The following is a 22,443-nucleotide window of genomic DNA, read 5'->3' as shown; positions in this document are numbered from 1 at the left end:
GGTGACTTTTGCGTGCCAAGTTCAGTCTCTGACTGGAAAGTTTTGCATATGAGGAAATCCTTTCCTACTCAAAGTGCCTGAGAGTTCCAGTAGATAATTATGTCTGATCGAAAGCCATAAATTCAGTCATTTCAATCCCTTATGGTTATTTTATTGTGGGTTATTTAAAGTGGCTGTTGCAGATATACCCCATTGCCATGACCCACAAACTTCATGCTTCAACTTCAACTTCAACTTCACTTCATTTGTTCCCTAGTGCCTACGTCCTCCTGTAATGGCTTTGAATTGGCATTACCAAGGACCCTCCAGTCATCTCTAGAAGAACAAGTCTGCCTTGTTGCAACTGTCAGACTTGTCACTCCACAGTTTCTGAAGGTAATACCCGTATTGCCCTAGTTTAAATAGGTTTCAAATGCTGAATTAAGGTATATAATGAGCTTTTAATTGCGCAAGTACTATCAGAAAGGTGTCACAACAATGGGTGACATCACATTCAATAAGGAAACTTGAATTGCTTCAATCAGTTGTAAAATGTATTAAAAATCAATAATTGGCTCTATTTTTTTTCTATTTGTCTGTCATTACAAAACAGTTCTGCTAGACACTGTTTAAACCCATCAAGGAAAATATGATATTTAAGTAAGAGGAATTGGTATCACTATTTATTATTATTAATGAGACAGTATTAAATGGGAATGGAAGAGAATGTTCTAGTCAGAGGTTAGGAATTCAGAAGCTGTATTCTTGGTGTCACAGTGAAAAGAATACAGAATACATGATATAGACAGGTCTGATCTTGGATCTTGGATATTTAATCTAAAATTAAACATTTTGTACTTAGTTCAATGTCCTGCATCTAAACCTACTTTTTTGTCATTAATCAGGATCTGTGCAATGTGGAAGATCCTTGTGATGAATTTACATCCAGACATAGTCTTGAATGGAAGTTTCTGTTTTTAGATCACAGGTAAGAGATCACATTATTTTTCTTTCATTTGCTCTTTAGTCTTGTATTTAACACCTGTGCTGAATCAAAGTTTGTCCTTAAACTTCCAGGTAAACTCAAACAGGTAAACACGTCATGAAATATTTGGCAAATTGCTGAACTTGCCAAACTGGGTTCTTGCTTTTAATTTTTAGTCAACTGGTTTTTCCAGGCACCACGTCACAGTAAATTTGCTCTCAAATCAACTTAAGACGAACTATTCATTAAGAAATTGACAATAAGCTTCTTAGAGATTACATGAAATGGAAATGCCTGAAAGAAGTGTATCCTGTTCTCGAGGGCTTATTATTACCAGGATGTAGCCTCTACCTCGACATTGTGAAAGTGAAAATTTCTGAAATTTTGTGTTCCCTGCGAAGCACAATTTCTCCTCACAGACTGGAGAACAGACTTATTTTTTTTTTCTGTGTATCCGATGAGCTGGATAGATGCCAGGAAATAAGGCACAAAAGTATGCGCAGTTGACTCACATGACAGGCTGCTCGGAGCACTTCCCTGACCTCTTCTCTGTGAGCTCTGTAGACTCATTGTCACCCCCCCCCCCCCCAGCTCTGCGGCCTGGCTCTTATGGGATGGATTAGGCGGACCGCTATTTGAGGTGTGGAAAGATTAGAATACGCACACATCACATGCCGGTATCCTTTTCCTGCTACGTCAAGCGGGATGCTGACCACTGCGTCTTGTGTGCCTTGCTATCGCCATGGATATTTATAGGCTGGTGTCATATCTGTGTGTACATGGCTGCTTTAGATATCCTGTTAGCCTGTCGTCGGGAATTCATGTACCCCTCACTGGAGGGCTTTTAAAAGAATTCGTAAAAGCTGGGAGTAAAAAGAATGTGAGACCAGGTCAAAACCTAGTATATGGCTGGACCTAACACACTACATCCGGCCGACCAATGGTGTAACTTCATAACTCGGCCGACCAATGGTGTAACTTCATCACTCACTCAGCCACTCAGTCACAGACATTTGCGTTTATAGGGCTGGCACCGCTGTTGCGGTCCAGTCAAAAACTACATTCTATTCCCCCCTTCCTGTTCCAGTTTTCCCTTTCCGCTCCACTGCGGTCTGTGATTCAGGACACATGAGGCAGGGGTCACCATGCACAGGGCTGTTCCCACAGTTGCATGGCGATGTTTTTCATGGAAAGCCTGGAGAATTAGCGTTGCAAATCCTCGGCCGCTCAACAGATCCACTTTAATTTGTCCATATAGCCGTGCTGTAAACCCGTTCATTAGAAGGATATTACGTCACCAAGAGGAAATAGTACTCTTTATGGCTATAATTAGGTGCCCACGATTCCTCTGCAACCTGTTGCCCTCCGTCTCAGCGAGTGACAGCTGAAATCATTTGACTTGCATGGTATTTGAGATCTGCGTGGTTGCAAGGGCCTTTGCGTTTCTTCTTTTCTGCTTTGATTAAGGGGTACTGAAAATATAGATTTCTACATTTTTAGAAATCTATTTTGTGCCTCAGCATAGAAACTGTGGCTGCAGTAGTGGTTAGGGAACTGGGCTTGTAACCCAAAGGTTTTAAGTTTAATACCTAACTGAGGTGGTGTTGTATTTTTTGTCGGTGTAGTACCCTTTAGCAAGGTACTTAAATTTGAATTGCTTCAGTAAAATATCCAGCTATATAAATGCTGAAAATGTAAAATGTGGCAGAAATAAAATCCTGGTATGCTGTTATTTTTTGAGTCCTAGTGGGAAATCTGTTCACCCAACTGTTCATAGTTTTGATATATGACCACAGAGGCTGTTGTTTTTTCCAGAACTTGATGCTTATGTCGATACTACTTTTTAAGCTTAGATGCCAGACATTTTTTTTATTTTTTTATTTTTTTTTATTTTTGTCAACACAGTAACTTTACTCAAAATAGTTTTATTGAACTGTCAGTTTTTCTCCTACCATGGTATTTGTATTCTTCATTTTTGGTGCATATTGGAATGTGGATGTATCTCTTCATGTGCAAAAGCAGGATACTCCTTGTTGCATGAAAGTGATATTACTGTGCAATGGCCTGACTTTTTGTCTTTTGAAAGAGTAATGTGTTATGTTCTTTTGTTATGTATGCAGCCATATCTGTAACAAAGGGCACCAGGTAGTGAAATAATATGAATTGTTCATAATGTTTAGGAAGAAATGATCAGTGCCTTTAATTTAGTTCATCACATTCGCTCCGTCTGGTTAGTTGTTGAAAGATCCTGTGGGTCAAACTGGTCTGGATCTTCAGGTGTCCTTCGGCCAGTGTGGGATGTCTCATCACATGTCTAGACGGTGCTTTTCCTTGTCCTCACTTTCCAGAACATTTTTTTTTTTAATTGATGATCAGTATGACTTCAATGTTGTCTTTCTCTGAAGATATGTCCTCTGTATTTGGTTTGGAATAAAAGTTGAGTGTTAAAATAAGTATAGATAAAATATTCCAAAACTCTCAATTCCCATGCTATTAAGTTATTGATTGTTAAAATTTCAAATCAATTGTTTTGTATTTACTTGTGTTCCCTATTTTGCCGACGATTGTGCTTAAAAAATGACTCTTCACTGATATCTAGGTAAGAAGTGGCTCAAGGCTTTCCTCCAATAACAAGGCACCTATTTACTGTGTTACCATTAACAATTAATAATAATTCAGGGATCTACCAATACCTTAATTTTAGTCAGTTTGACCTATTTATTTGACAAAAGCCTGCGCAATTTGTGGCACAAAACAATTATTTGGTAAACAATTTCAAAAAGACATAGAGAGATGACTTGAAAGACATAATCAACTGTATGCAAACACAACGGTTATTTTATACTCCATGCTATTGTACTGTTATTTGTGCTACACAGAACAGCTGGCCATATGGTTGGATAATAATATCCTTGAGCTGTAGGTTGATGCTGAGGGAAGGTTGGTTCTTTTTCCAGGCCTCCTCCATTACAAAGCTTACATTTTTTCACATAATCCATTATACAGCTGCATATTTACAGAAGCAATTCAGGTTACAATGGCAGTGCCTCACCTAGGAATTGAACCTACAATCTCAGTCACATGCCCAGTTCCCTAATCATATATTACACTACCACCCGTACAGAATTTATGCGTCTCCTCGGTCTGACTGCAGTTGGATCATTTTTTCTCACAGATGATGTGGCATCTGGTGTGGCATTTCAGATGGGTAACAAAACTAACCCCTTTCCCCACTCTGCTGATAGCAAATGTGTTATCTGCTGGTGTTTCTTTTCTGTGTGATGAGTGGGAATTCATGAAAACTTTTTCACCTTTCAGGGCTTCACCTATTATAGGCTACTTGCCCTTCGAAGTTCTGGGAACCTCTGGCTACGATTACTATCATGTGGATGACCTGGAACTTATAGCACAGTGTCATAAACAATGTGAGTGTATTTCTCCCTTCTACCCGTGTTCTTTGCTACTGGATCAGGCAGCCATCTCAGAAAAATAGGTCAAGTGAGGAAGCGAGTTTTTTTCTTTTTCCATGCAGCAACGAACACAGTGTAAGCTGATGAAGAAACATGGGGCCTTGAGGGCTGTTTGATTATCTTATGTGATAGAAACAATGAAAATAAATATGCTTAATTTGTTAAATACATCGTACTATGTGGCAACAGAGGGCTATGGCAGTTTGTAATATAAACATGATTTGTGAGCCATTGAATTTGAACCATTCTTGCTGTTTGCTTGGTTTTCATCTAACCAGTAATGCAGTTTGGGAAAGGAAAGTCCTGCTACTACCGCTTTCTGACAAAAGGCCAGCAGTGGATTTGGCTGCAGACGCACTACTACATCACCTACCACCAGTGGAACTCCAAGCCTGAGTTTATCGTGTGCACGCACACTGTTGTAAGGTAAAGTTTCGACCGTTGCGTCCTCTACTGCTCAGAAATGTCCGGGTTATCGGCAGCTGTACAGCTGTTCTGTTGTACTGAACACATCTCACTCTAGCAGCTGATACAGGCAAATACGTAAAGGAACCCTGGTTATTTCTGTGGCTATCATCTAGCCTTCTCATTCTCGCAATGAGTGCTTAAGGTTATTTTACTACAAATGTAGGGAAGCCTTGAGTGCAGTATGACGGAAGTACTGCTTTTTCCAACTGCCATTTCATCTGAGCCAGTGAAAGACACATTTCAGATCCAGTTGATTACAGTATTGATGTTTTCTGTTGTCAAGACTTAATGAATACATGCAATTCTATGCCCCTTTAAAACTGATGCCTTCTTGCTCGGTAATTCAGGAACTTCCATTGACATGCAGGAAGAATCTAACAGAAATAGCAATTGTGTCCAAGGCCAGTAGGCACTCAGAGCACACAAATGTGAAATATTTAAATTTAGCTGCTGAATTTTACTCATGATATTAAAAGAGAGTTGCATTGAAGTAAAATTCTATAATACTTTGCCCGAGCCTGTGGAGTCCTTGTACGGTATCTTGCCTAATCATCAAGAATTCCCTATGAATACAGTGTTGTGTCCTTGAGCAGTATTTACGATTAAACCTGTCAAAATAAATGTATATGAAAATGATAACATCATGTTTTTTTAAAGAATGAAAATGTATGTATCTTGGGAATACGTGCACACAGGCATTAAAGAATAAATAAGTAAATAAATGTTTCATAAATATAACAAGACATAAAGGCAGGTTAAAGAATCTCTGCTCCTCACTTCCTGGGCATTTTTCATATATTTCTGTCAATTTAACAACCGTCGAGTTTAAATAAGACCTCTGTTGAGTAAGCTTAAAATTCTTGGAGGGTGACCTCGGTGTCCTGCTACACTAGTTTCCATTGGTCATTTCAGAAGAGTTTCGACTTTGTTGTTCATATACTAGCTAGATTAAGCTGGATGGAGACGGTGCTTGTGAGACAGCCGCTTAAAGCTGGATGTAGACCGGGCTTCTGTTTGAAATGAAATCTTTCTCTCTGGCAGTTATGCTGAGGTGCGAGCAGAGAGGAGAAGAGAGCTTGGTCTGGAGGAAGCATTGCCTGAATTGGCCTCCTCATCCGTCAAGGTACGATTCTACTCTCCAGGATTCAGAATTACTGTATAGCAGGCTGGAAAGACCCTGCACATCAAATTACAATTCCAGTTCGAAGTGTATCTCTAGGGAATCAGTAGTTAGATGTGTTGGTATAGAGTGTTATGTAGTGCTGTCTCCTGGTAAGCCAGTAACCAACCAGGCGGCTGAGACTCACTTGGTGACTCTCCAGCGTTTCCATGGTGATTCCTCTCACTTCCTTAAAGAGCACATGCTGTCCTAGCAACCTTTTATTCTTGTGTGAATTGTTATTCAGACAGAGCGAGGATATGAGGTACAGAGGTGTGAATCATATAACAAAGCCTTTAAAGAATCATTTGTGGGTTGTCAGGTATGGAACTGGGCCAAATGGCTATGAAAATAAATTCTACCACAAAATGAGAAAATTATACGGTATATCAGGACAAGGGAAGGTCTTTAATGTGAATGCATTAGCTGATAGCTGATAATAAACATGATAGAAATTTTCAATCCCTGAGTTTTCAATCTCAAAATTTTCAACCGTTTTCACCCGAGATCATGTCCTTGCATTTTGGGAATTTGGGATGATCTTATGACATTCAGATGTTGAAGCCTCTCTTGCTATCATGCGTGTATCCACGATTCTCACTCGCTTGTCCGTTGTAGGGCCACGAGGTGTACCCTGAAATTGCTCCGCCCCCTGAGGGGCCCCGGGACCGAGCGAGCGGGACGCGGTCGGTGTCCTCGCAGAGCTCTCTGAAATCCTCCCACACCGACTCCGCATGTAAGCAACCAGCTGCCCTGACCCACAGTCACACAGACTGCCGCTTCCCCTAATCTGTGATTAGCCCGCCATTTCTCAGAAAAAAGCTTTAAAGTATATCCTGTTGCTGCCGTCTTAAATGTGTCCCACGTATTGAAAGGTGATTTTCCGCCCCTGTTTCCTTGGTTTTCAATGAATTGAATCATAGTTAATTATCTATGCACTTCATCTGAACCAGTATATATACATTATATCTTTAGTTCTACACCTGATTCAGCTTGTATGTATGTATAAACCCCCTGTAAATTAAGCGAATATTTAAAACACGCTACAGAAGGCATCACTGACACTGAAACATTCAATCTGTAAAGCCTATATTACTCCTTACGTTAAACCCTCATTTGCCAGGGAAATGAACCTGAGCAACTTGTTGACTCTTTTTTTTAATGCGCCTTCATGTGACATTGTCCTTGCATTAACTGCTTTTTTCCTGATCCTTCCAGCAAATTCCTCAGTTCGGTACACAGAACCAAGCACCCCATCACGCCAGTCTGCGGCCATCAGGCCCGAGAAGGCTCCGTCCAGGATCCAGCCCACTAGCTCGAAGGTTCGCTCTCGCCCGTGCGCATTTGTTATGAAAATCCGTTACGAAAACGCTTGTCGACAACGCGCTTGTGTTTTTATTGTCCTTCTCCCCGTAGACGTTGGTACAGAGGCAAAACTCTTCTGACCTCCTCCCCCAGCCGAGCATCCCCCCTTCCCCCACCTGCAGTCAGCACTCCGCTATGGTTGGTGTTTCGCCTCCGTCAGCTTTACTGTTCCACTCCATCCGCATTGCATTTCAAAATGAAGCCATTGTGGCCGTTTTAAACCTAAAAGCACCATGTACAGTAGCAGCTTGATTATAAACACTGTATTATGTTAATGGACACACTAATGTTTCCAGTGCAGAGATAAACAGTGGGTCAAAAGACTTGGGAAGAGCAACAGTGTTTAAAGGGGCAATTCACCCAAAATTTAAATTATGGTATGTCTCCACTTACCTGGAGTAGTAGCTATCATTCCAGATAGTTTCGCTGAAATGTGACGAGTTTTCTAAATATTCACTGTAGCTGACCATGATGAAATGCACCTCATGGGTCCATCTTTGTGTGGTTTCAAAGCACGAAAAATTACATTCAGAAAATTCAACAGTAACATCTCTTTCGATATATGAATATATAATCCCCCAGTTACTCAGGAACATCCACAGAGCTTAATTTCTGCACGGTTTCATTGAATTACTTCTTCTACCGAAATATCCCAATTGTGTAGCCTATATCTGCGCAAAGTCTTGTGCAGATGGATTTAGTATGAAACTTGGAATGCAACCTTATGTAGTTTCAATATAGCAACTTGTTAGCAACTTATTTTATTAAAGGGCATTACAGCTTCGACATTTAAGGTTGAGACTTTGTTTTGATATAGCCTACTCGGTTGGCGTTGTTCAGTGGTAGTTATCGATGAAACAATTTCAAAAATTCAGCTCTGTGGATGTTAGTGAGTAACCAGAGGATTATATTTGGAAAAAGACGATTATGTTGAATTTTTCTGATTTTTCGGCGCTTTGAGGCCACATCAAGATGGGCCCACGAGGTGCGTTTTATCAGGCTGAGCTGCAGAAAATATATGGAAAACATCACTTTTCCACGAAACTATCTGGATGGACAGATACTACTATAACGTACCTTAGTTTCATTTTTTTTCCAACCCTAATTTTTATAATTAAAATCAGCCAGAGATATTTTTAGAAATGAGATGATAATTAGTATTTGCTGTTTTGACAATGGTCAGTTAGTTAGTTGGTCAGTAGATTAAATATACTTGTTTATGCATGTCCTACTTGATTATGTTCACTGTATGGTGCTTTTTGAAAAGGCAGTATTCCAAACGTTATATATTTGGTGGCTGTTATGCTGGCTGTTGTTCCACCCATTCAGCATCTCATTCAGTCTGTCATCCCTTTGAATCAACCACTTGAGCTGTTGTTGCTCATCTTTTCTCTGCTGGGTTTCATTGTTGCTTAGCAATTATTTTAGCATTTAAAGCACAAACTTGCCTCACCTTGTTTCATAGGTCAGAACTGGTTGCTAACTTTCAGGTGAAAACAAAAACCAGTAGACCCAGCGGCTCTCCTGGACCTGGCTTGGAGACCTCTGGCCTAATGCACTGTCGCTCTGATTCTGGAGCCTGAGCCCCGTGGTTGTCCAGACTCTTGAGACCTGTAGCTTTGTGTGCCATGGCTCCTGCCCCCCCTCCCCCCCGCCGTTATGCCTCACGGCCCCCTGTCTTAATTTGCAGACGCCCGTGTACCAGTTCCAGCAGCCGCAGCTGGGCGTGATGCACCAGCTGAAGAAGCAGCTGGAGGAGAGGACGCGCATTCTGCAGGATGACATCATGACCCAGCAGCAGGAGCTGCACGACATCAGGGAGCAGCTCCAGTTGGTGAACAGCTCCAACATTCAGGTGAGCACCTCAGGACCTGTTCACCCCCCCCCCCCCCCCCCCACCCCAAAGGCCCGCAAGCTCGCTGAGCAGGCTGTCACACCAAAGAGCTTTCCACGTGTCTCTGGCACTTTCTGTTCCATCACTCAAAAAATGTAAAAGAATGGGGAATATGGAATAGGTGGTTACATTGCATTTTTTTCTTTTGCTGCATTCCATAAGTGGGAGATCAAAGTGAATCAATTCAGGCTGCTTTTAAAATTGATGTGCTCCACCCACGCAGATGGAAAGTGGGTTCTCTCTGTCTTTTTCTCTCTGTGGTTGAGGACGTAGCGAGAGAGAAAAACACAGTGGGAAATTACCACTCGACTTTCTTGGGGAAAAACAATAAATAGGTGGCTTTACTGTATTTGATTTGCGTGTTTTCAGGCTGAAGATCTCATGTAAATTCAAAGTATGTAAAACATTGACGCAAAGTATAATTCAGTCAATTTTTCAATCAAGTTTACATTGCATCATGCTTTATTGACAACCACAAAAGAAATACTGATTTTTTTTCTGACAGAGCTCACAACCCAAGCTCTGTGCCCTTTGCTGGTCCATGTTCACCATGTTGTGTGTCTCCATAGATGTTGCTTCAGCCGCCTGTTCCTATGGACTTCAGCACGGTCCAGCAACAGCAGCAGCAACAGCAGCAGCAACAGCAGCAACAACAGCAGCAGCAGCAACAGCAGCAACAGCAGCAGCAGCAGCAGCAGCAAGGCCCAGGCCGACCAGCCCAGCAGTCCCATTCTGGCGTCATCAGGCAGTCGTCCCAGCAGACCCTGTGCGGTCCTCATAACTCCTCACCCCACTCGCTCCTGAGAGAAGCCAGCACCTCGTCCCCACAGGTACTATTCCTCCAAGACGTCCCGGTCTCTTCACCCAGACCAATATACGTACTATACCACACAGTGTTGCTTTTTGTCTGTGGACTGTTGTTTGGAGTAATTTGATTAGCCTGCCTAAATTGGTATTGGTTGTTCATGAGTGAGGTCAGCACAATGGAATAGTGCTACTTCTTATCAGTTGAATTTGGTTCAATTTTATTAGAAACATGCTTTTTACACGCCCACAAAAGACATTTTTATTCTCTTGCCGTTATTTTCTCTTACATTCAGTGCGTCAAAGGGGAGTGGACTGAAACATTTGTGTTCTTGCATAAGACAACAAGTCCAATTTGAAGAATTTGTGCCCTTTTCCTGTGCTGTGATGTTAATGATGATAACATTTTACCATTACATAAGATTTTAATTTGGAAATTGATCCTTATGGTGACACTTTGAATCAGGATGTTCTTGACAATGGATTACAGAGTTTTTATTACCTTGTTTGCAAATTGGCAGAATTACTGAGGAATTAGTTATGATGGGGTCATTCTTTCTTCCTGGCTCTGGACGTTTTGCCCATAATTGCCCATATCTCAATTCGGCACAGCACTGAATTCAGTGCTTGGTTTTGTCAGCAGTACATCACTAAAAGCCTGTTCATGTTCTGTGCCAGCCAGACCCCTATTGATATTCTGCATCATGTTTGTCTGTACAGAGCCTAAATAAGAAAAATTATTTCTTCTCTTTAATTCAGTCAGGTTCACACACAGTATGATTACACAAGGAAGAGACATTCACAATCCAGCTAGAAGCAAGTTGCTAAAACTGAAAGTTACCTCTTACTATAGTACACTGCACTAATGAGCACTATTTAAGTGAGTAACACTTTTAAGAATGAAAAGGGTAGCTAAAGGAAGTCTTTGTGACTTTGCAGTGTGATTTGTACATACACACACACACACACAGGAACACAGACACACACTCTCATATACGTATCTTGCAAAATCCAGCCCAAATGTGAAAGCTTTTATTTTACAAGGGCATAGTCTCCTTTCAGTGAAGTAAACATGCCCATTTCTATTCCTTTAATTTCTCTGTTCTAATGTGAGGACGTTTTACGGAAAGCATCCAGATTTAGTATCAGAACTCCTGTAATTACACTACAAGCAGGCCATGGTTTCAGGGTCTATATCAGCTCTTCAGTCTTTCTGGATTGAAATAGAATGCTGAGACTGTAATCACAATGGACTTTGATCGGGGCAGCCTTTTTCTGTCAAGTCACCACAAAAAGGACCTAGTTCAATCAAAAGAGGATGCCATGTAATCAAGCAGACCTCTGTACTTTTTATCTAAATCTCTGTCTTCAGTGCTCATACAAAGGGTCCCCTATGTATGCTGGTTTCTGCTCCAGCCAATCTAAGATTACAACAAAAGTAGTCTTAAGAACAGAAACGGTCTATAAGGTGATGTGAATATTCATTCTTTGTGATGTGAAAATTTCCTAATATGGAGTTCTGACGATTTGGCATTAAGAGGATTAGTCATCCCTCCTTAGACATTAAACGTGTCTAATTAAAACAATGAACTGCTGGTTATACTTTGAGAACTGCGGTTATGTTTGGAAAGAAGCATCCACAGTCAGGCTTCAGGACCAGGGCTGGGGACCTCTGCCCTGGCTAATCAGATACTGGTCATCTTGCACCAGTTGCACACTTCTGAAGGACACACAATGTGCACCATCCCATACTGAAGGCGATTGTTTTATTTTCAAGACTGACTGGCAAGTAAAAATAGGCCTTCTGAAATTGGGAGAAAAAGAATTGTGATAAACACAGCTCAGTGAGTTCCGAAATCAAACTGTGATTGTGAAATAAAAATAATTTTAACTGTTATTCATAAATGGATCCTGGCCTCATATTCCACCTAGCTGACACAACTTTGTGCCTCCCGGTACTGCTGCGATGCTGTGATTGTGCAGCAGCCTGTGATACAGCTGTTTAGATCAGGGATGTCAATCTCAGTCTATGGAGGGCACCAGTGTCTGCTGGTTTTCAGTGTGTTCCCACACCTATGTGCTTATTTTAAGTCATTGATTGGCTGGGGAGTCCACACACCTTAAGATTGGTTGCCTAATGAAGGAAACCAACACAAAAAACCTGCAAACACTGGAGTTCGACATCTCCGGTAGAGACTTTTTAATGATGTTCTGCATTAGCTGGAGTAACAGGCACCAGTCAGTTGGGGATCGAGTCTGTCCTCAGCCTCGCACGTTAAATCACCGCTGGGCCTGTGTTCTCTCTCGGCAGGTGCTGCAGCAGCGGTCTATACGGGCCTCATCATTGCAGACTGTGAGCCTTCCGGTGCAGACCCACACCAGTCTGACAATGCCACTCTACAGCAACCCCATGATGTTCTCCCAAACCAGCGCACGGCCCCTGCAAATGCCCATGTCCCAGGACGTTAGCCAAAGACATTCGGACGCAGACTTTAGCCAAGAGGGACAGCTACGGTAGGTAACCCGTCTCCAGCTGTACCAAACAGGAAGTGGATTTATTCTATACTGGTAATGTCGTTCGTCAGCGTGTTTCTGTGCTGTTCAGATTGTGACTACACCTGGAAATTTCCACTTCTGGTGAGGGGAAAGATGAGTCAGTCTCTGAGAGTGCACCCTCGCCCTGTTTTATTAGATTCTGTTCCTGCAATGTGTTTGTTACGCAGTTCACTTGCATTTCCAGGAGAGGGACAAAATTTGAACATATCCTCTTTGCAACATGAAAGGCCTTTAAGCTACGTATTGTATTATAGTATGCAGAATTCACTGAAATATGAGCAACAATCTTGAAGGATAATTTAAGCGCAAGGAGTAAAATGTGAAATTTTATGATAAGAGAATTAAATCGATTTCTGTGATATTAATAATGTGGCTTTCTCATCCAGTAAACTCCATCCTGCTCTTTAAGAAGTTATTTGTCTGACCAATTCTAAGGTCCATTTGTAATTCTCGTAGCCTTGACTAACCGTAAACTTTCCTGTCATTTTTTAATAAGTAAATACAAAGGGGGGGGATCTTTTTCTATGGTGGTAACTGAAAGTGATTCAGATCTGAAAGTCATGCCAATTTCTCTTCAGATTGTTTGCAAAAGAGGAATATGTGAACTACCTGTGCATCCTTGGCTAAAAACATTTTACTGCAGTTCAGGTTAGGAGTGAACCAGCGTTGGTGAACACAGCCATTTAGAAAATTAAGCCAGGATAACTAATTAAGCCTTGGCTGGAACAAGAACCAACAGCACATCTTGGCCATATAAGTTGAGCACCACCAATCTAGTACACCAGTTAACCAGACAGAAGCTCAGTTCCTCAGTTGACCAGTTTTTGTTTTTCCCTGCACTGGCAGCATGTTGCTCAACCAGCCAATGCAGACCCTGATAGCAGACAACAGCGGAAGTTCCCAGGCCTCCTCCCAGTGCAGTACAGCCATGCAGCAAACCAAGTGAGCATGTCTCAGCGTTTAGGCTCCGCCTCCTCACGCTACTGCCAGCTTCGATATGGTCCCCTTAAAGCCGTGAATGTGGCTAGTCTACACGCATTACATTTTGGCTCTGCAGTGGTAGTAAGGAACATCCCTCAGTGCTCTTGTGTCAAGTAGATACTTGTACAAGGTCATTACCCCCTGTCCGAAGAGCAGAGGATATTTGCATTTTATGTGGTAGCTGTACTAATGCATACACTGAAGTGCTGTACTGTGTAGCTCTTCAGTGTATGAACTTGAATGCGTTTAGAGAAGAGGGGAACTAGCATATTTTGGTGCTGTGTGAACACGCTCAGTGTAGAATATCATGAGGGGCCTGGCATGTATGAGGAGCAGGTTTACACCCCAGTAAGTAGGATAAATGCAGCGTCGCAGGACCCGCTTGACTTGGATTCCTCTCTCGCGCGTGCAAAAATGTTGAGTTGTTTGGACCTCAGCGAGAGAAGAGCATCGTGCTTGTGGGGTAACGGGTTGCGTCTCTGCACAGGTATGCCCTGGAGCAGCAGATGGTCGCCCCCTCATTGCCCGTGCAGCAGGTGAACTGCAACGCCGTCATCGTCCCCTCGCCGGTCTTCAGCTCCCCCATCATGATCCCCCACAACAGCTTCATCCCCCAGCAGGCGCAGCCCGCCTACGCCTCGCAGCCGCAGGCTGCGCAGCACTCTCTGCAGCTGCAGCAGCCGCAGCAGTTCTTTCAGGTAAGCTCTCGCCGGGAGTAAAGAGAGGGGGTCTCCTTGCTCTAACGGTTACAGGGGTTCACGCTCATTCCCTCTCGCCCGCAGATGCAGCCCCAGGGACTCTTGCATGGAGGACAGACCCAGACTCTCTTCCAGGCAACCCACATCCCGCAGCAAAGTACTATGGGATACATTCAGCAACAACCGCAGCAGCAGCAGCAGCAGCAGCAGCAGCAACAGCAGCAGCAGCACCGTCACTCTCAAAACCAGATGGGCGGCATTTCAGATTTCCGAAACATGCTAACGCGGTAGCCCCAGAGGAGCAAACAGGAGGCACTGTTCTTTTGTGACTGTGGTTCTACAGCAGGATACGAAGGTGCGCGCGGGCGGAGTCGGCCCGCGCCACGCCATGCCCATGGGCCTCAGCGTGCTGCGTCAAGCGGAAGCCACCTGACCCCTGACGGCAAACCCTGAGATAGGAGGCCCTGGCTGAGGTGGCCTTTCTCTAGATAAGTTTCTGCCTTCTGCGTGGACTCACAGTTCTATTTTTGTGCTTAACACGAGCGCGGATCGCGGGCAGAGGATCCGCCTTGACGAGTGGAAGCTTTCTGTGCTCGACGCGTCTGAACGGAAGCACTAACGTGCCACACTGAGGTCACCTCCAGCCCTGTGATAGGGCCCCTCCGACTGAGTCTCATGCTTCGCAGGGCTTCTTAGTACATAAAGAAAGAAATCCTAGTGGAAAATCTGCACTGTTGCAGGTACCTGCTAGTGATTGGCTCTTTAGGAGGTGATCGAATTTTGTCATTAGCTGTCGTACTGTAATGTTACAGTAGTTTTACCATATGTCCTGTAATTGCCACAGTTTGGAAAAAAAGGTGCACATCATTTCACAGAAATAGTGTCTGTCTTGGATTAGTACACCTGATTGCTGTTGCTTTGTACCAGGCCTCACCTCTTGGTTTAGTGTTAAGGAGTTGTGAAGCAGTCTGTAAAATGAAAAACGAAATATGGAAACAAGAAAAGCCCCCTCCCTCTCACAGTATTACATGAATGCAGTATTTAACCGTTTTAACAGTCTTGTTATTGGTCGACCAAGTTATCCAAGTGCAATGGCTCATTTTTCTCTCCAATTCTGTCCTTTTTCCGTAATAGCTTTATAAACAAAAACCCAGATAGAAACATCGATTCTTTAATAGGAAAGGGCTTACTATCTGAAAACATTTCAGCTTGGGCAGTTATGCTATTTGGCCATTACATCCTCCTGCTGGACAATTCTGTTTCCCTGGGAAACTCTCACTACTGCATGGATAGTTTAGGGTTCACTGTCAAAACCATAAAACACTAATGAGATGCGACTCATTCAAAGCTTTGCATCTGCAAAAAAATATGTGATTCAGCATTCATACAAAATCTTTACATAGTTTCAGTATATCATTCATTTAAATGTTTAAATTAACGACAAATGAAATGAAATCATTTTTCAAAAATTATTCATATATTTGCAAGAATAATAATAAAAGAAGAATTTTTGTTCCATTAAGGTATGGATGACAGTGATGTCATAATGCCAGTGTACATGAACTCCCAATGACAAACTACAAAAGACATGCAATGATGGTATGTTTCAGATGTCCTAACACTCTCTAATATAAAGGGTTCTGCAAAATGAGGAATAGCGTGTTGTGGGTGTTATACAATGATTACATTTACCTTTTCTCAGGTTATTTGTGGAAACAAAGTTCTCAGTATTACATTACAGCATTTTAAAAAATTAGTTTTTATTAATTTGATGATTTATTTTCTCTTGCGTTGTAAGAGTTAGTTCTGTGATATAAGAAACAATGGAGGGGTTTGCAGATTTCCATGGTCTACTATGTACACTCTGAAGTTTTAAATGTCCAATTTGGTATCCATGTATATATGGGGAAGAATGTAATCCAGAAGAAAAACAACTGAACAATTCAGATAACAATAGCATTTTGACTCCTTTTTAACACCATGCTTGTTGTATGTTGCATACCCGTGGAAGGGTTATCCATTGCAGTGCTTATTCTCTACGTAAAAATTTTATTACGAAGTTTAACATATACAATATATCTGAAGTGACTTGAACAGATAATAATGCATTACACTTGAAATGCCCCTCCTTGTCATATGATCTGATGCTGTCTGTCTTTCATTTGGATCTCAAATTGAAATGCTACCTTGAAAAACTAAAGGACTAAGATCAGACGTGCTTTTTTGTTTTCTTAAGTTATAGTACAAATTAAAAGTCATCGGACAAATTAATACAAATTGCTTCTTTTGTACATTTTTCTTTACTTGGGAGAGGTTACACTCATTCATTCACTTTGTGTGTTTGTATAAACAGAGTTTAAGGTGTATAATAAAGTCAGTTTTGAAGTACCACTCTTAATTAGAAGTTTGCCAAAATTTGAAAGTGAATGTCATTTTTGAGTTGGCGTTTAAGCCTATGCTGTAAAGATATGAGGGCAGTCTTTCGCACTTTGCTGTCATCTGACTTTATACACAGCCTGTCTCTGTGTGAGACCCCTGGCTTCAGAGTGGACATTGAATGACTGTCCTGCCCACTACCCGTTCAGTTTGTCACTGTTGAGTTCCTGCCGGATGCTCTTTGTGTTCAGATGTACAGGGATTGAAGCCGAAAATTGTCAAAGACCTCTACACAGTTTCACCCTTTACTGTGTGCAATGTTGTTTTTTGAAACAAGAATGTTTTAATTTATACTTATTAAATGATGTCTTTTGAGAGATATGTCTTCATGTATAAAAGAGAAATATTTAATAGCATAAACCAGGTACTGTGTAAATGAGATTGAAATATTTTTGTACAAAAATATCTTAGACATTCCTTCAACCATGTATATCAGTAGTAACCATTCAAAGAGACGTTTCCCTCCTGTGTGTTTAGCATGAGCTACCTACTCTTCAGAAAGCACTTGATCAAATTCTGAGTTCACTGAACACTAGCAAATTAGGAGGCTGTACAATTCTGCATTTAACATACCCTGCAATGGCCCCTAACCACAGCACTTCAGAGTAAACCTTCTTTTTGTAAACACCCAGCACATTCGTAAAACATTTCTGTTATTCATCTTAATCTGATGGAATTCTATCAGTATGTCTCTGACATCTGTGATACGTACCACTTACAGTTTGAAACGTATAGCAGTTCAACATGCTTAGCTCGGCTCGCTGTATGAATCTTGTTTGTTATCATAGAAAGCCTCAACTTTTTAATGCTTTTTTCCCCTCAGAATACTGAATGCACCGTCATTGATAATGAACAGACTTGAAATGTAATTTTAATATATTTTAATACTGGTTGAAGGACCTGGAGCATGTGTTCTAAACTGTCACCACAGCTTGTGAATATCTTATCAGGTCAATAAGTGCTGGTAAAAAGGAAGTGTGCACTCTATTGCCTATTAAACTAATTTTTAAAAAATTAGTTTATAAGAAAGACAATTTTCTCATGAAGCAGTGGTATTGTCCCAGGTGTCAATTAATTCTCTAACTGCAGGTATTTATGTTCAAAAAAGAGAGAAAGAAACAATATTGCTGGAAGCCATTGCCTGTTTGCTGTGCATTGCTTCAGTTTTTTTCTGAATTTAGAGTTTATTGATTTGTACCTGTTCATTGTGATTTATTTACTAGATTAAATGGTACTGGTCTGTCCTTGGTATTGTAACAATTGTTTGTCCCTGACTTATTATGCACTTTTTGTTTTGGTGTCTCGGGTTCCATTTATCGAGTAATTTCCATCGAGTGTCAGCCCCTGAGGCTTCAGCAGTGTGTAGGATGTGCGCAGCTCACACTTGGGCTGTCCTTCTGTGAGTTGCCAGATTGTTCTTAAACTCTTTCATTCTGGCAGAGTGGGAATGACACTCAGGTAGAAAATGAAATATTGATTAAATGAGGCCCTTTGCATGTACTGGCTTAAAACAAGATGATTGAAATGAAATCTGGTACAAAACCACAGCCATTTCTGCCATCACGCAGCAGAATAAATTTTGTAGATATTGTATTATAAAATGTACAAAAATTCTTTAGAATAAATAGTAGTTTATTTTATATGATGTTAAATAGATTGGAATACATTTATAAATGTTCTATGATTAAAAGTAAAACAAACAGATGTATTTTGTAACAGAATCATTATTGAAGTGTCTTATTGGGAAAGGTGCAGTCTTTATATTCTTGAGTTGCGCGAGTTGGTGTTGCACAAAGTCGATGACCTTGTATGGCTTGTTTCTCTGTACAGATACCATCAGAATAAGCTTTAACATATTGTTAATATTGTTTTAAAACAAATATGAAAAATAAAAGGTTTACATTCTGAAACAGCTTATTAACTTTGTGACCGTGATATATGAATCTTTTTTATTTAATCTAGATGTGTTACATCTTTCAAATAAATATTTCAAGAGAATAACTTTGTGTTGTTCATTTGATGTCATTTTTTTGGTTGTTTACTGTTATTTATTTATGAAACGGTATTCATACTAAACTACTGCTGAATAAAAGTCCTTTACTATTGTTAAAGTTCAGGTAGCAATGGCCTGTAAGATAAATGGATTTCTTGCTATGAAGTGCGTGGCCTATGAAAAAAAAAAAAAAAAACTAGGCAGATCTCTCTCCAAACAAGCAGGGGTTAGAGCACATCCTTCCATATATTACAGTTTAAATATTAGGCCTATATTCAAATTAGTTAAATATTACATTCATATGTTTTCACCAAATACCTGATGGTCAGAAATATAGGAAGCTGCACTGCCATTGCAACAAATATGTTTATATCTACTGTATTTAACTGTTATGTTCAAATAGTAATTGCAGTAAATAGTTTAAATGCTAATCTTACATGTCATTCCAAATTCTCATTTCAGATTTCACTGTCCAGGTTTGCGAGACTGGGGGATAAATCCCTAAATATAGGATTTTTTAAACCTGAGAAGTTGTAATTATTTTTTTGAGGTTGTGAAAATGTCCCACAAAATTGAGGAGTGAATTCACTCACCTTCCAGTAACCTGTCATAAAATAGTTGGTAACTTCTAGTGCAACTATATAAGAACTCGGGACCTGTAGACAACATTGTCAGAAATGTGCTGAAGCACTCTGATGCCCCCTAAAGGAAGGTCTGTAGCATGAGATTGCATCTACACTATGGAGCTGTACTGTATGCCGTGAGTGATCGGGAGGAACTGAAGTGAGGAGGTTATTATTTCCAGATTGAGGATATGGCACACTCGATAAAACAAAACCTGCATACCATAGGTAAACACTCAACTGGTGTGTGTGAGGAATGTCGAGAGGAGTATTTGGAGCATGTGTTAGGCTATTGAGTAAATATGAAAGAGATGTTATATGATTGAGAATTTATTAACATCTGGATTAAAGCATCTGACATTGAATGGAATAATGGAGTATGAAAGTCTATGTTTCACTTCTTGAATTAATGTGGTTTACTGGATTGTATTTTGATAAAACTTCATGACAGTCAAAAAACCAAAGATAGTACTAATACACCATTAAGGATGACAAAAGCCATTAAACTCCACAGAAAAAGAGATAACAGATACTGTATTTTTTATGTTCATTTTGAATTAATTGAGGTCAACATGTCAAATTTTAACATGTCAAAAATCAATGCGTCTATTTGACGTGTTGGCGGTGTTCATTCTATTTATCTAAAGACTTTCAGTTTTCCCTTGTTTACACTGCATGTTTTTCTGTGTTAACAGGTTAAAAAAATATAACTGCAAAGAGATGTATTTTTTAAGAAGTTTTGGTGCCATTGACGTTCTAGTTAGTCGTATTGATGTGCCACTTTAGGATCAGTTGGAAATATTACAGTCATTGTGGAATATTGAGGACCCACACGCTAGATTATGGATCCCGCAAATCCTCCACCAAATGTGGTGTTGTTATTGTGTGAGAAGAGACATCAGTTAAAATAAATGTAATAACACCATTTTACACAATTGGGTAACAGTGTAAAAAGCATGATGGCTGGTGTGTGTAGAAACGGGAGGAGGGAAATATTTTTGTCCAGTAATTGTGGAGTGTGTGGTGGGTCCTCATCACAGCAAAAAGAGGGGGGTTTGAGGAGGGACATGGTCGCCTGCATAAAAGATTTCAGAAAATTGCCACTAAAATAACTCCTAAAACTTGATAAAAATTACTTTGAATGTTCATCTTGGTGATGTTTTAGATGGAAAAAAAACAATGAAAGATATGGCTAATAGTAAATAAAATCAAACAGAATTGAACTCCAAGGCTGTCAAATTGTTCCACTATTAACCCTCAACTGCCCACATTATGAGATGGAAAAACCATAGAAAAAATGTTGAATGTCCCTTAACACACAGTCAAAGATTTGGATAGATTCTTTTAATTTCTTTTTCAGTTCCTGAGAAATACTGAATGGGTATGCCATAGACCGAACCTCACACTCCCCATTTCCCATCTGGAAATATTTGTTTAATCGCAGCTTGAAATATTTAGTGGGGTATATCCAAGTAAGTTTCTCCCTTTATTATGGTCTTCTCATTCTGTATACAGCCACATGGATAATATGTATAATTATGTATAATTTAATTATAAGACTAATAAAGCTGGAACTAGGTGAAATGTTGCTCTCTTTGTTGTCTGCTGTACAATTATATTAATTATTCAAGTGTTAGCAATCTGATTTATGAAAGGTCAATAATTAACAGCTATGAAAAACTAACCTTCTCCACAATACAGTGACATACCTGGTCTTAACTCAGATTCCACTGTGGTCACCAGTTCCAGTGAGAAGAAGATATTCACCACTGGTGGGTTGTTTTAGTGCCACCCTTGCTTTATGAAAAATGTATGTGTCATTGCTAGACTTTGGAACAAATCAGTAATGATTAGCAACATATGCTTGTTGCCAGGGTATCACAAGGGCCAGTCATACATGTAATACATCTCTAGTCTCGCTGTAAAGGCCTTCATCCAGTGGACTAAGACTCTGAAGGACAGCTCAGTGCTGAAGAAGACGGCCATTGGCGGCCATTACTGCTTCACCCAGCAGCCCCAGTCTTCACCCATGACATCACCGAGGACACTGGTGAGAACCATTCAGATATAAATCTTTTAAAAAAAATATATTTTCAACACACTGCTCAGTCTTTCCTTTTGTTCAGGGGAATACACAACTGGAAACTAGTTTAAAAATGAGAAGTGATATACCTATATAGTGCTCTTCAGCATTAAGAAATAATTTAGATATCATTATTTATAAAAACTGAAATATTACAATTTGTGGGTTTGATCACTGACATAATTATTATTCATTCTGTAATGTTTTTATTTTTTATTTTTAGCTGAGGTTCCTGTAGTTCCTGCAAGCAAGCTGCAGGAGGGGCTGGAGAGCTTGCAGTATCAAGAGCACAAGCAGCTGGCTATTCAGGGCCAGACCACAGCTGTGCAGTATGTGACGTTGCCAGAGATAGAACAGGTTGCTTTGCAGCCTGCTGAACAGGTAAGTGTGATCCAGAATGCAATCTCAAGCACTCATGCTCTCTTTAATCAGGACCCCCTACTGCTTTGGAAAAGGATTTGAAGTGCAGATGTTTTCAGCTTTCTGCCCTCTTGTATACATGCATACAGTGCCTGTACATATATACATAAAAATGACTACCAGGGAGTTATTGCTGAAGTTGTTACAATATAATCAATGTACTGGCCTGTTTCTCTAATGAGCTTTTGGGAAAATATTCTAAATTAAAAATAATGTTGCAGTGTATTTTTAAGAGGATGCTTGGAGACATTGTTCAACAAATGACAGGTATACATATTTATAGCATATGCATAGGCCTGCTATTATTTGCAATACTTATTTAATTCAAGGGATCTACAGGAATAATGGAAACACAACACCAGAAGAAAGCCCATTATCAATACCTCACATTTTATAGTCCCCGTACAGATTCGGAGTCCTGCCATTTTACAAAGGGACATAATGAGGGCAGTTCTTCAGGAGAATTTGGAAGAGGATATCTAATGCTGTGTGATTCAGGTCACCCCAGAGAGCTCCGGTGTCAGCAGGT

The 22,443-nt window shown here is 40.5% G+C and overlaps 1 protein-coding gene across 6 annotated transcripts in view; it reads left to right on the top strand.

Annotated features, from left to right (window-relative positions):
* Positions 1-18,796, top strand: part of npas2 (neuronal PAS domain protein 2) — a 65,619-nt gene extending 46,823 nt beyond the window's left edge. For 5 of the 6 annotated variants that reach the window (XM_035434559.1, XM_035434561.1, XM_035434562.1 and 2 more), the window contains 14 exons: positions 257-375; positions 885-967; positions 4,283-4,389; positions 4,713-4,860; positions 5,944-6,025; positions 6,680-6,797; positions 7,280-7,383; positions 7,478-7,564; positions 9,117-9,281; positions 9,890-10,150; positions 12,436-12,638; positions 13,527-13,622; positions 14,149-14,359; positions 14,444-18,796. In XM_035434559.1, the coding sequence (XP_035290450.1) occupies positions 257-375; positions 885-967; positions 4,283-4,389; positions 4,713-4,860; positions 5,944-6,025; positions 6,680-6,797; positions 7,280-7,383; positions 7,478-7,564; positions 9,117-9,281; positions 9,890-10,150; positions 12,436-12,638; positions 13,527-13,622; positions 14,149-14,359; positions 14,444-14,650 (1,991 nt within the window). In that variant the 3' untranslated portion in view covers positions 14,651-18,796. The remainder of the gene's footprint in view (positions 1-256; positions 376-884; positions 968-4,282; positions 4,390-4,712; positions 4,861-5,943; positions 6,026-6,679; positions 6,798-7,279; positions 7,384-7,477; positions 7,565-9,116; positions 9,282-9,889; positions 10,151-12,435; positions 12,639-13,526; positions 13,623-14,148; positions 14,360-14,443) is intronic. The other variant, XM_035434563.1, reaches the window with a different exon arrangement.
* The last annotated feature ends 3,647 nt before the right edge of the window (positions 18,797-22,443 follow it).

The sequence above is a fragment of the Anguilla anguilla genome, chromosome 9 (genome assembly GCF_013347855.1).
Source record: "Anguilla anguilla isolate fAngAng1 chromosome 9, fAngAng1.pri, whole genome shotgun sequence".
NCBI classification, from domain to species: Eukaryota; Metazoa; Chordata; class Actinopteri; order Anguilliformes; family Anguillidae; genus Anguilla; species Anguilla anguilla.
This window is presented reverse-complemented; position numbering and strand designations above follow the sequence as displayed.